Raw genomic sequence first — 14,471 nt, 5'->3', positions numbered from 1 at the left:
AACAATATCTTCACATTTTATGTACTGCTGATCACACTTGTGATATGTACCTGAGAAGTATTTCGTTGACTAACTCATCATAAAGGTGGGTGTGATCAATTCTTGATATTTTTGTAAGCAGAGTAAAGTACCTTTCCATAAGGAAAAAATTATGTATTACTTTTCCTTTATAAATCACCTATCCCAGCTTTATTAAGTTTAAAAATAATCCTTGGATTAAAGGAACTATTTATATAATATATATACATGTATCCCTATATTTAGCACCTGCATTTATTAAGAAAGCCATGTCCCAAATACTACACAATGATTGGTGAAAAAAAAAAAAAAGAATACATAGAGGACAAGGAGTAGCTAAGAAGTGTGAAAACAACTACTATGTATAAAAATTTTAGATTTTGATAGAGTAAATAAGCAAAAAGGCAATTTTTTGTACAATGTACCTTCAGATTATTCTTAAACTCTTTATGATGATGGGGTAAAGGTGGGGTAGAAGATTAATCAGTCCTGGCTCCAATTAAGGAACTAAAGGGGATTAGGAAAGTCAAAACAAAACTGAAACTTGAAATATCATTTCCCTTGGTTAGTTTAAGCTTAAGCCATTCAATCCTCTCCCATCTTCAGGAGGAGGCTGCATTATTATATACAAGTTGTATGCTGTAACTAAGGTGAATGCAATTGTATTAGCCACACTGGACTTGCTTAACCACACACAATCCCCATTCTAATCCCCTGCTTATTTCTTTCCCAATTCAGAGGAGGAAAAAGGAGGTGGAGAGGCAAGCAAATTTCATCCCCCCTTCCACCTCTGCTCTCACATTAAAAATGTCAAATGAGGCTTCCTGTAATCTCATGCCATGCTTAATGCTTCTGTTTGATAAACATTACAATTATCATTTTATATTAATGGAATTATGTATTTCAATGGTTAAATCAGCCAGCCATGGGCCACAGTACCTTTATGGGATTCCTTTCTGGCCCTGAATTTTATGACATCTGGCCAAGAAATGAACTGACAAAAGTGTACTTTGAAGTCTTAAACCATATAGGCTGTTTTATAGAGCAAAAAAAACTGACTTCTTATTAGGGAATCGGCTATGTTCATTATTTCATCATCATACAATGGGGAAACCTCAGGGTACAAGGCACTGTACTAGCTAGATATGATGGGATTTGTAGGGTTCAAATTATTCTAACTCATAAAACTTCCTGGCCCAATGCCATCCCCTTATCTACATTGGTCACAAATACAATCCTTATACTTAAAAAAAAAATCACTTGGAATACTACTAAGTCAGTTGGTTTTCAATGGGAAGAAAGTATTTGAGTACTAATCTCTTCAGTGTCCTTGAAAATCTAGCTGAGATAAAGCTGCTAAGGTGGTGAGCTCCTTGAGGCAGTGGCTATGTATAGCCCAGAGGCAAAATGAAAATATAACTTTAATTTTTACACTGGTGGTTTTACAGCTTCGGTAGTGAATAACATCTACACCTACACCAGGCTCAGTAATAGTACTTGGTATGACCAACCTTAGTCACCACTTTGGTAAGTGCTTTGGCACGGGCCACTGTTGCTAACCACCATCCTGGGGCAGGTCCTTCACATCTGTTCTCCTATGGGTGGAAAAAAGGAAGTGTCTAGTGTCCATTCATTGGCCACGTCACCTCCAACCTTAATTATTTAATCTCACGCCTTTCAATTCAGGCCCATTTTTTGGGAAGGAAAGTTAATCAGACGAAGCTACAGTACACTCTTAGCACAGTAAGGACTTGGTGGGTTGCAGAATATCCTTAGAAGACAGTTGAGGGAACTATCCAGTAGCACAGTGCTGAAAGGATGACCAGGAGGTGTCGGCAAACACTGACACTAACAGACAGGCACAGTAGCAGAGTGGACAGAGCAAAGGTCTTGAGTTCTGGAAAATGAAGTTCTTAGTCTCACTTTACTATGAAGCTAGAAAGAGAATGTATGTGAAAGTGTTTCATTAACTGTTAGAGGAAATGGATTATCACCAGTCATTAGCTTGGAAATGTTTGGGGCAAGTCTTTGGGCCTTGCTTCCCTCAGTGATAAATCTAATAACATTATATTGATCAAAACAGTAATAAAACAACCTGAGCTCTTTGGAATAAAAATGCAGTATGTAAATACCAAATATTTATCTTAGCAAGGGTAAATTTCCATCAACCTGGAATGAATGGTCATTTGTCCATTTCAAGGATCAGCACAAGAGCTACTTCCCTGTGAGTCTTTGATTCATCCATACAGAATGAACTGCTCCTTTTCCTGGGTGCTCACAGTTCAATGTAGACCTGATTTTGTCATTGTTTCCTTCTATCTTGTATTCTAGAACAGATTACAGCCATTTTCTTCACTTAGACTGTGAGTTTCCCAAAGGCAGAGCCTGTCAGGTTCACCTTTGAATCTCCCTCATCTTTCTAGCACAGTGCCTTGCACAGAGTAGCCACTTAACAGATGTACCCTGAATTTAGTCTACTTTGGCTGTATGACATCTTTTTTTATCTCAAAACCAAACCACAAAAAACCAAAACCAAAAAACAACAGTGAAAAGATAAAAGAAACTTAGGACAAACATACAAGATGCATAAAGAATGGTTTCATGCTTTGCATTCCTGCCTTGGAATGCCCACTGCTGATCTCCATACAGTTTTGTCATTGATTGTTATTAGAGCAAATGTTAGAAAGCACATCAAGGCAGACAATGTAAAAAACCCATCATACATCATGCAAAAAACCGGTGATTTAGGACTATTCCCTTTAGCTTCAACTTTAATGGCAAAGTTGGTACCATCAAAGCCAACACAAGACATTTGCTGCACTTTATACATGCAAAAATCTGTATCACCTTCAGATTGAGCTAGGCATCTGCTGGGTGTTTCTGAGTATGTATCTTCCTTGAGGCACAGTTTAAATCAAGGGGAAGCTTGGATATTTCAGACTCGGTTTGTATACATATTTGTTGGCAGCTTCTAGAATATGTGGATTCCCCTAAGAAGAAGGGCCTAGCACCATTTTATATCTCTGTTACAGGGATGCCTTATGAAACAGTCTTATCTCTCTAATTAAGTCAAGTACCTGAATTACACTACATGATCTTAGGCAATTCTTTTCCTCATCTCCCATGTTAGAGTTTATTCACCCAGGGTATGTAGGACAGTTGAATATAGCATCATGTTATCTTTTAAGAACTCATATTATTGAAATAAAATGTATGAAAATGAAATTTATGCAACTTAAGTGTTTTTCTGTCTTAACACACTAAAATACTACCCTCAGGTGCTTGTTACCACTGCCCCTCCTGCTTCTACCAGATGGACTCTTGGGGCTCATCCTAACTGCTGTACTTAATACCAATGCATTTCATTAGCTACATCAGATCCTTTTGGAAGTAGCCAAGCACAAATCTTATTTTTATATATTCACTCAGAACTTGTTATTCTGTCTTCTACAGGTTTGGCCACTATCAGTATTTTCCCTTTGGCTATAATTCCTTCAAGAAAGGAACATATCTGTTCTACATAAAGGTAAGAAGAATGTCATTTGCAAACAGATAACAATGTCTTCTGAAGATTGTGAGCATAGTTAGCTGTAAATTCTAACTTTCTTTGGAAAGGATGAAAGTTCAAAAGGACTAGCTGGGAGTCAGTAAGTTCTAAAGCTACTTACTTCTCTGTAACTTCTGCCACGTTACCAGCATCATTTGAAAAAAAGCTTACTCTGCAGAGTCTGATCTGATACTCACACTTGTCACACTAAATACCTGCACTGGTCACACTGCCCCTCAGCTTCTTGGTTAGAACATTTCTACTCCAAGCCTCCCGCTGTGCTCCTAGCCTCTGCTTGCTCGTTACGCCTTCCTCTTTAATGGCTGGCAGTCTGGCTTTCTCGTTCCTGTTGCTACTTCTCTTGACTGAGGGGTATTACTAGTCTTCATACAGTTGTGAGGAGACGCCCAGAAGAGAATCACCTTTCCATGGCAGCTGCCACCAACACACAGAAGCACTCACTCAAGATGGCTTAAAGGAGACAGTGACTCAGTGTATGACTGGAAAACAGAGCGATTCAGGCAGGTGTGAAAGGAATTAATACTTTCTAATAACTCCTCCAAGATAACTAGTTGACTATTAGTAGTTATCTGATTCAGTTATTTTCAAAACTGGCTATTTTTGGAGGGGAAGGAGGTATGAGGCAAGAAGGGAAGGGAGCTTGTTTTTAGAGCCCCTAATTAATAAAAGCACCTGCTTTCAGAAAATCTTTCATGTTAGCTATTCCTTTTCATTTTTTCCTGTTGGGTGCATGACATTTTAGGATTCTTGGTTTTAGCAGCAACCCAAAAAGAGAGAATTGCAAACTTGCACATCAAAAATGGGGGAAAAAAAGCATCATGATTTAGAACAAAAACCAAAACAGACTAAAACAAAAAAATAAAAGAAGCAGCAAAATCACTGAACCTAATTCACAGCATCTTGTTTAAGACAGGGAGGTTAGTTGGTTAAGTATCACAGTGACCTAGTAGTACTACCCTGTTGGAGTTGAGATGTTTCTGAACGCACAGCCAGAAGCGGCCCACGGAGAAAAACTGTGGTGGCCGGGAGAGCCCTGAGCGGCTGCCCGGGCCGCCCTGCTCCAGTCACATGGGTTTCCGGAGGTGCTGTTCTATGGTAACTCTCAGAGGGAGAGACACAGAAATAGAACAATTTTAGAAACCAAGCAAAAAATGGATGGGAATACAATACCTGGAAAGTTTATCAAGCATGTTGACAAGTTTCATGGCTTCATATTCTTTTTGTTCTTCTGTCATTTCATCTATGGGATTTGGCATTGGTTCCTCTAAATGACCAGTGATAAGATTAATGCTACAAAAAGAAAAAAAAGTTATGCTGTATGTTTTAAAATTATGCTCTTTCTATACTTTTCTGGTCCAAGTTTTAAGTTATAATAAGAAAGAGTATAATAGCCAAAAAAATTGGCAATAATAGCAATTTTGTGGTATAGAACTGCTATAGGAATTTAAAAAAGACTTTTCCTACTAATATGCTTTGGGAAATGGGTGATAGCTTTTGTTTTTAAAAAAGTAAAACTAGCTTGCCAACTTTCTTTTTGTTAAGGTTGGCTGCTTTTTAAAAATGGGCAATTTGGTGTTAGGATAAATTTCCTTGGATGCAGCTTATTCATTAATTATAAGCAGACAAATGGTTTCAGAGAAGGGAAATTCATTTGTGATACAGCATAAAACAAATATGTCAAAAAAATTGGAAAAATGATGGCAGAGAGGTTGGAATCTGAAAATGAAAGCATGCCAATTTATAATCTCAGGAAATTAGTCCATTAGTGAGACCACAGAAGGCAATGAGTGTTTAAAATAATAAAAGATAAAGCAGAAGAACAAGTTTAATTAGATTTGATCTGACCTAGATAAAAAAAAAGGAACGAAATCTAGCCTACCAAGAGACAGGTGTACCATCTGGCTTTCTGGAAATAGATTTAATAAAGTACTTAAAATGAATACATTCTGTAAACTTTGTATGAAGTTCTAATACCAAACAAGCTATCTTCTTAGATAAAAGCCACACTATCTTTTTTTTTTTGAGGTCAAGTAAAAGATAATTCTTTCAATGGCTGCTAAATATCTATAACTTAAACACCTTTCTGAAGAAGCAGACAAGAGGTTACAGAATTTTGTTCCAGCCAAATACAGTTTATTTTTAAGGATCAAATGAAATACCCTGCAAACAGCAAACCACTAGTACATCACCTTCAAGAGTCTAAAAACAAATGCTTCAGGCGCCAGGCTTTCAGGAGAAGCAAATGAGTGGACTGGTCAGACATGAACTATGTGAGTGTTGGGACTGGAATAAACTGGAAAACAGCCCTCGTCTAAATGGGGGTGGGTGGGCCAAACCAGAGACATTTATTATTCAGGGCTTTTCTCATTTGGAGTAAGGGCTGGGTCATGAGGTACTATTACCTGTTACTAAAAGATTCCCTTTTCTTTTTCTACATTCCTCAGAGGTTACATGTCATACAGAATCTTGTGGAAGGACTCACTGCTCACCATCTTCAAAAGCTGGATCTAAAACATCTGTTTTGCCATTCTTGCATAAGACCTATGTCTAGAGCCATGTAAAAAACTTTCTCCTCCCAAGTAGTGTCAAGCACCATCCCCCAACAAATGAAATCTACACAGAAAGCCAATATGTAAAACAGACAAAGTAGAACTGCTGGGGCAGGAGAGGGGAATGGCAGAGGAGGGTGGGGCCTAAAGCCCCTTCTGCACTCACCTGCTTCCCCTTAAGACAGCCGCCAAGTACCTGGAGGAACTGGGGCTCTGGGGCAACAGTCTGAAAACCCACAGGCTTGTCATTGCTTCTTAGCCTCAGCGGTACATTAGAATCACTTGGGAAACTTTAAAGAAATGGCTTGGGCCTCACCTGCGACCAACTAAATCTGTGTTTTTTGTTTTTCTGATGATTCTGGCACACAGTGAGGCTAAAAAGCACTAGGTGAGAGTGCCCACTTCAGACTCCCACTGTGGTCTACTGTTCTCTCTCCATTATTTTTCAGGTATATAAAAGAAGAGAAAAAGGCCTCTAATTAGTGGCCATTAACAAAAATGCCGTATGGGGTCATCAGATTTCCTAAGTCAAGAACAAAGAGGACCTAACAAGGCTCTGAGAACTCTGGGGCTTGTAAGCCATATCCAGAGGTCATACTGGAGTGCAATTCCACCACCCATCTACTATTTGCTTAGGTGTATAACAACAGGACATGTTTTCACTGGTTTCTCTTCTGCCGCCTGCTAAATTAGAAAAACAACTAGGTTTATAAATAAGTGAAGGTACTTACTACAGGCACATACCACTTCCCAAGCAGACAAAAAGAAACCAGGCCTTAGACAAAAGTATACAGGAAGGTAGATGTATTAACTGTGTAGATCATGTTCATTTGTTTCTTGGGAGAAGGCTTCTCTCCCCAAGTTCAATGGAGGGGTGATTTAAAATATCAGATCCACAGACTGTTTAGAAAATAATGAATGGCATTAGCACAAGCCATCCTGGGCCTCAAACACAAAAATAGTGTCAGGAGGACACACTTGTAAGCTCTGTGGTGTATTGGAGATACCAGAGCATACTAAGTCAGGACATGAATCCCTCAATCAGGGCACATTTGAGTCTTTTCTTGGTTTTTGGTTCTTTTAAGGGCTTAGTGGAAATGATGTCCCTTTTTTCATAGCTGACTTCAAGCATCTGCTGCTAAAATGACTTGACAGCTTGCTCTGAAATTAGCTACTGGAGTCACAAAATCCTTTGCTCACTGCACATAAAAGCAGCAGCCAGAAATTCACTCATACAGAGTAAGAACTTACCATCCTTTACCCATGCAGTAAAGCATTCCAACACCCCAAAGTCACTTCAGAAGATAAATTTTTTCTTTTAAAACGACATAGTCCCCATAGTGCTCAGAAGAATGTAAACACCACCACAGAAAACACAAGTTGGGGCACTGAACTATGGTACTCTTCTATGGGAAAAAACCAGTGTGCTGGGGGCAGGAGGTGAATTTGGATACTGTCTTCCCTCTGCCCCACTTTAAACCAGTGTCATGTAGTTTCCATACACAGGTAGAGAAAACAGTCACAACAAAAACGATGCGAGGCTTCATAAAACAGATTGCTTCTTTTTTGAACAATCTCTTGCCACCTCAAATATTTATAACCTCAACTAGTAATAGTTTGAGACTTAACTTTCTACATTTCAGGATCTTAACACTGAAATTCTGGGGTTACTTTTATTTTGTTCCAAGACTGAGTCTTAAGATGCTTTACATACACTTATGGTGGATATTTTATTGAGTAATTTTATATCTATCATGATTTTTCCTACCTTGTCTCTGCTCCCCTCCCCCATCTTCCCAGCACTCCAATTCTGTGACTGTGTATATCTTCCAAATAGGGGACAAAAGGTAGTCTAAACTCTTATCTCAGAGTTCATTGAGATTTTTGTATTGAAGGGGGTAAGAGAGTAAGACATGTAGTCATGTGGAAAATAGGCATTCCAGGCAGAAGGAACAGCTGATGGAAAGGCTGCAGGCAGGAGTGTGTCTACAGCATGACAAACAGTGAAGAGGCCAGTGTGGTGACAGCGCAGTGAGACAGGGCCCAGAATATCACTGCGAGAACTTTGGTTGTTAACCACTGTAGCGTTTTCAGCAGTGATGTCTTACTTACATGTTGTAAGAATTATGCTGGCTGTTGTGTTGAGAAGAGACTGAAAAGGGGCAATGGTAGAAGCAACAAGAATGGTTAGGAGGCTATTTAAAATAATCTGGGAGAGAGACTAAATTTTAGCTTGTTCTGGAGTGGCAGCAGTAAGGGATGTAATGGCAGTAATGGCAATAGGGAAGACTGGATTCAGAATATATTATGAAGGTAGAGCTAGAATTCCAAGACAGATTTATGTGAATTAGGATGAACTGAATAGAACTTCTATGCTTTCAGGTATATAAAAGTACATTTTCTTTCTCTTATTTTCTATATGGGTTACATCAAAGAAAGAGAACAGATGCTCTAAGCTCAGGGAAACTATGTGAAGGGCAAACTCATGTCTCCTCTTGACTGGCCTTGAGGAAGAATACAGGCAGCAGTTAAAACTTAAGCTCTGACTCCACACCTTTTATGATGGCTATTATATTAAAACAACAATACAGAAAATAACTATTGGTGAGGATGTGGCAAAATTGGAACCCTTGAGCACTGCTGGTGGGAATGTAAAATGGTATGGAAGTTCCTCAAAAATTTAAACATAGAACTACCATATTATCCAGCAATTCCACTTCTGGGGACATACCCAAAATAAGTGAAAGCAGGAACATGAACAGATGTTTGTACACCCACGTTCACAGCAGCATTACACCAGGCAAAAGGGGGAAACAACCTAAGTGTTCACTGATGGATGAATGTATAAATGAAATATACATACATACAATGGAATATTATTCAGTCTTAAAAAGGAAAGAAATTTTGACATATTCTAGCTTGTGGATGAATCTTAAAGACATTCTGAGTGAATTTAGCCAGCCATGAAAGGACAAAATATTGTGTACTATTTCACTTGTCTGGGGTTCCTAGTCACGTCACAGAGAAAGGAAGTAGAACGGTAGTTCCAGGGGGAGGGGAATGGGTCGGAGCTTCGTCAGGGAAGATGAGAACGTCAGTGTACAGTGGGTAATACCACAGATCAAACTCTTAAAATGGTAAATTTTATGTTTACTTTATTCCCCAAATAAAAAGGCAAAGTGGAGAACACAATAAAACTTTGTGTTACCTCAAAAATAAAGCTTTGCCTACCTCAAAAAATAACAAAAACCCCAGAAAACAAGCTCTGCAGTCAGGCCATTTCAGAACTCATGAATTGTGTGCCCTGAACAAGTTATATGACATCACTGAGCTTTAGTTTCCTTGTCTGTAAAATGGGGATAGCCCACCTCCTAAAGGGCTGCTGTGAAGATTAAATGAGACAGTATCAGGAGAGTTCTTAGGACAGTTCCTGGCACACAACAGACAATAAATATCAGCTATTATTATTAGCACAAGAAATAAGCAAGTCAGAAGGCCTTGGATGATCCAGTGAGTTACTTATTCAGTCAGTCATCACTATGGGGCTAACAGCACAATATTCATTAACTACAGAAACCACACAACAACTAGGTGTTTGGTGGAGTTTGCTACTGTTAAATGCAGATATAAGATATTTTGAAAAGATACCAGTTTAATCATGACTGAAGCTCAAAATGTCTCAAGTAATTTGAGAATTACTATATAAATATAACACTGATTCCACATTGAAGAAGTAGGGTAAATTATGAAACATCTTAATCCAAGCTTTCCCATTTTATTAGCAATGCAAAGAACTAGGGTAATGTGTCATTCTTTCACTTATTTATCAAATATTTATTAAGTATCTAGCATGTATTAGCCATACAAACATATACACACTGAATACTACATACACAAATACCAAGTTGCATGTAAGCAATTAAAACAGGTCCAAAATGCCTTTTTAAATTATAGTGCTTTAAAAATGATTTCTATATTGTGCTGTTGGATTAAGAGTGATGTCCTTGATTAAAAGGATACAGAATACTATGGTCATAAATCTACAGGAAATGAAACACCGAGCAAAGCTCAACACTACAGTTCAGATAACACACGTGGTCTCTCGCTGGTCATCTACCCAAATGATAACATAGAAGAAACTCAATTTGGGGAACTCAATTTTGAAAGTGCAAAATCAGTGTGATGGCAAATATCATAAAGTAACCAATATTCATGGCAGAAGTAGCAATGACTTTACTTTCTATTCTGGTTTTTTAGAGATCTGGATTTAGATTGTGTTTCATGGCTTACAGTAAAAATTCCAGTTCCTAGAGATGTTAGTTAAATCCTATTACACATAAGAATAGATCAAACTAGGCAAAGAGAAAAATCTACAACTCCTGATTTACTTCAAGCAATATTAAAAAACAAATTTTTGTACAGCCTCAAATTAAAACAAATTTACTTCAAACAATACTTGTACAGCCTCAATATATGGAGACAATTATAATGAGACTTGACTTAAATATAACAATCTTCATGAAAGAAAAGATTTCCTTTTGTGCCGAGGAAACTGTCTATACGGCTGCTGCCACAGCTACTGCTAAGGCAAATATAGTTAAGAAGGAAACACCCCCGAGTTGCTTGGTGCAATGGTTTTAGGCCTCTGCTTGTGATTATGAACTAGTGTGGGAGTATTAAGAGTGTCAGCAGGCACCCTAGAGCTCTGCCCAGGTTGGCTGCCCTCTCCTTCTGCCCCTCAATACAGCAGCCCTTTAAAGATACCTCTTTGGACCCCTGGATCTATACCCAGCCTGAAAGCCACTGGTCTAAAATAAGCTAAATGTCATTAAGGTACACATCTTTCAACTGAAGTTTGGGATGATGGACAAACCATATTAATTATACCACCTATATAGTCAAGGGTCCTCCATGCTTAAGGCATAAGAGAAACAGGTATAAAAGTCAGAATTCAGAAATTTGTTTTGTTTGATACAGGACCAAGGTTTATCTGAAAACTTTAAACAAATATGGCTATACATACACCAAAAATCTGTGTGGCATGTATCATGATTCTCTGAGTGTATTTTGTCTAATTGTGCTAAAGCCACTTTCAGTCCATTACATACTTATTTTGACACAAAAAGGATTGTTGTGATATTAACTGTCTTCCCTAGGCTGAATACATGCACCATACAATGCTTGGTTTCAGATTCCACTAAAGGAGTACGGGTTACCTTGGTGCATTAATCAGATCCACTTACATTTTTGACAGCACGGACTAGGGCCATGTGGATAAAGGATAATTTCTCTGCTTCTGCCAGTACTCGCAACTGTTGTGAATACATGCATCCTAAGAAAAGCAGACTCTGATCATAGGAACGGTGACTGGTAAAGGGTAATCATGGGGCAGGGCAGTAACCAGTCCTTTCAGATGCTGACTTTATAAGCTTTGACTAGATTGGCAAAAAATTTTCTGAACAACTTTTAGGAAAAAAGTTCTTTGACCTCGATGGATCGTTCCCCAGAGCACAAAGGATTGTCTTGCTTGCAAAGTACTTTGTTCATCACCACTTCCACATGGACTATTTGAGTGTCTTAAACTAACAAATTAACATCCCACTACACTGTTTCACCTGAAAGTCAGAAGATAAAAGAAAAAAAAAACAGATGCAAAACTATCTGATGGGATGATGTGATGCTATGCAAGAAACACAATATTTATACTTGTAATGAGCAAAGGCTGAAGAAGATTCCACCTAGGGATATAAAGCCTAAGTAAGAATCTCCCCTACGACAGAGATCCAAGACTATAATAATGCCAAACATCATAGTCCTTGATTTAAACAAAAGGTGACCTCCTGATATCTAACATCACTTCTATAATGTAACACATGTCTATTTCCCATACTATTGGGAGAGACCCAGTGTTCTTGTGTTTTCTCCAAGCTCTGTGTTGTTGCAGTAGCATCCCAGTGCTTGCTAGAGGTATGACCACTGCCATTAAAGAAGTCATATACCAAACAAAATCAACAATATACATTATGATGCAACAGTATCAACCATCCACGAATACTGAAAACTTTCTACAGTAGTTGGCTGTCCTCATGCCCTGGGACACAATGAATGCCTGATGTAATTTCTACCTTCATTTAACAATAAGAGAGTTCTTAAGTGGTATATTTTAATGTCTCCAATGGAGAGATATAAGACATTAAGATACTGAGGGATACAAGATATTAAACCGACATGGAAATAAAGTTTATGGAATGGAAAAAATCAAGAGCTAAGCAAGACTAATTTAGAATGATGACTTCTATAATTAGAGAAAGAGTGAAGTATGATTCCTCTAGCTTAGTTTCAAATACTTGGTAAAGATAACCAATTTATAACACCTAAATGGTGGCAGTCTTAAGAACTTATTGCTTAACGTCACTGCTAGCTTTTTCCCCCCCAAAAGCCTTTTTTGTCTGGGACATACTCTGTAAGATCCTGCTGAGGCTGACGGCCCTGGGGATATTACAAGTAATAAATTTGCCTGATTAGGGAAATAATATTTTCACCTAACTTGTGACTACCCATTACTTTCAGGTCAACAGGGCACAATGTATACTTTTTTAAAACAAGGGCCTATTTTGCAGATAATGATTTTCTATCCTTGATTAACTACTCATGATCCACATCCGCTCTATAAGACCATCAGTAGAAGACACAGCATGTCAACATCACTGATAAGGCCAAAAGGGAAGAGCACACCCTTGTAACATTCAGTGATGGAAACCAGAAAAGTGAGCTCAAAAAGCTGCTAATAAATGAAAACTAAGAAATTTATCTGGAATGGGGACTGAGAGGGGTAAAAGGACAGGAGGTAACAAAAGGAAGCAGAGGTAGGGTTTTCTGGGATAAAAGAATTAGTGTCTTTGATTTGTAAGCACTGACTTAGGGAAGGTTTGATAAAGTCTCTGCTTTGCCTATTCAGTGCACTAAAACATCTGTTGAAAGATGATTTCTTAAGTGTTTGATTAAAATTTACTATGGAGCCAAACTTCTTTCCTTTTGCTAGTAATGTGCCAATAAGGTTTTCGTGCACGGGGTAAGATCAGAATGTATGGAACCTACGTGTATGTTTCCAAGAAAGACTGAAGCATCAAATAACCAACTTAATTTAAATACCTGATCTTGCTTATACTTAATGAAATCTCAACTGCTGGAAGGAAACCAAAAAGTAAGCAACAGTGTCCTCTGAGTATGATGGGAAATGCCTAAGGGCACCATCTCTCTTACTACTTGGGGAGGATAATGATCGTATTGAACGTACCATGCAGCAGAACATTTCTTGAAATATTATCCTTCCTCAATCACTGGAAGTCAGTCTCTAAGGCACTAGCTGTGAAACTGCCTCTAAAAATACTTCTAAATGAAAGCTCGCAGATCCACAAAAGAAAGAAACACTTGGAAAATGAAGGACAAAGGAAGTGAAAGGCAAATAACCACCTCAAAGGCACAGACATAGTTAAGAGGAAAGAAACTTGATACTATACTTTGGTTTTGCATTTTTGTATTCTTCAGTGTCTGTGTCCTCGTCCTCTGAGTACCAATTATCTCCTCTTCCTCCAGCCAAGAGGCCCCTGGCCGCCAGCAGTCCTGCAGCATTCCCATAGCCAGTGTATTTCAGCAGGCTATCCACTGCGAAAACAGAAGAGTTTTTAGACAAGAATCCTTGGTGATTCACTATCGTCACAACTACTCACCAACACAAGGGGGTGGGAGATAGATGCCCTGGCAGTAAATCTAAAAATTGAGGGGTTTTCAAAATGTGGTAGTGATTATACCGAACCGAACTAACTGCAAATTCTCCTATGTTTGGAGGACCAAACACCTTTTTTTCAGGTATCAGAAATTCAAACGGAGGTGTTTTGAATATACCCTGTGGCAGAAATTGGGCCTTTTAGACCACCAGGCCTTTGGTAAGGGTGGTATTTTAAGTTTCTGATCACAAATCTTATTTTTTTAGCCAGTTTTAGAGAAATGATGATTAGAAACTAGAGTTAATGAAGATCAGATTGGGCAGGCCCAAGAGTTAGATTGGTTGGATTTCAATAATGGCTCCACTACTTACTAGTAGTTGACTTTGGGTTAAGTTGTTTTGTAGCTCTGTACCCTAATTTTCTAATCTGGACAATAGGAATAATAATATCCATCTCATAGGTTAATACGTGCAAACTGCTTAGAAAAGTATCTGGCACAAAATAAATACTCATTTTTATTTCCCCTGGCAATATTAGGTAAAATGACCATTTTAGATTTATCTGTCAACCAGAAAAGAAAAAAGAAAAAAGAAAAAAAGAAACAATGAA

The 14,471-nt window shown here is 38.3% G+C and overlaps 1 protein-coding gene across 7 annotated transcripts in view; it reads right to left on the bottom strand.

The window, feature by feature from the left end:
- The window catches only part of RIC8B (RIC8 guanine nucleotide exchange factor B), a 95,799-nt gene that overhangs the window by 10,717 nt on the left and 70,611 nt on the right, over positions 1-14,471 (bottom strand). For 3 of the 7 annotated variants that reach the window (XR_012121563.1, XR_005058205.2, XM_073213789.1), the window contains exons 8-10: positions 13,656-13,800; positions 4,757-4,876; positions 1,530-1,613 (exon numbers count right to left, since the gene is read on the bottom strand). Coding sequence is in view for 4 of the 7 variants with exons in the window: in XM_073213789.1 (XP_073069890.1) it covers positions 1,574-1,613; positions 4,757-4,876; positions 13,656-13,800 (305 nt within the window). In the remaining 3 variants the exon portion in view is untranslated. The remainder of the gene's footprint in view (positions 1-1,529; positions 1,614-4,756; positions 4,877-13,655; positions 13,801-14,471) is intronic. The other 4 variants (XR_005058206.2, XM_037007087.2, XM_037007085.2 and 1 more) reach the window with 2 other exon arrangements.

Source organism: Manis javanica, chromosome 10 (genome assembly GCF_040802235.1).
Source record: "Manis javanica isolate MJ-LG chromosome 10, MJ_LKY, whole genome shotgun sequence".
NCBI classification, from domain to species: domain Eukaryota; kingdom Metazoa; phylum Chordata; class Mammalia; order Pholidota; family Manidae; genus Manis; species Manis javanica.
The sequence above is the reverse complement of the archived record's forward strand: the minus strand, read 5'-3'. Positions and strand labels throughout refer to the sequence as shown.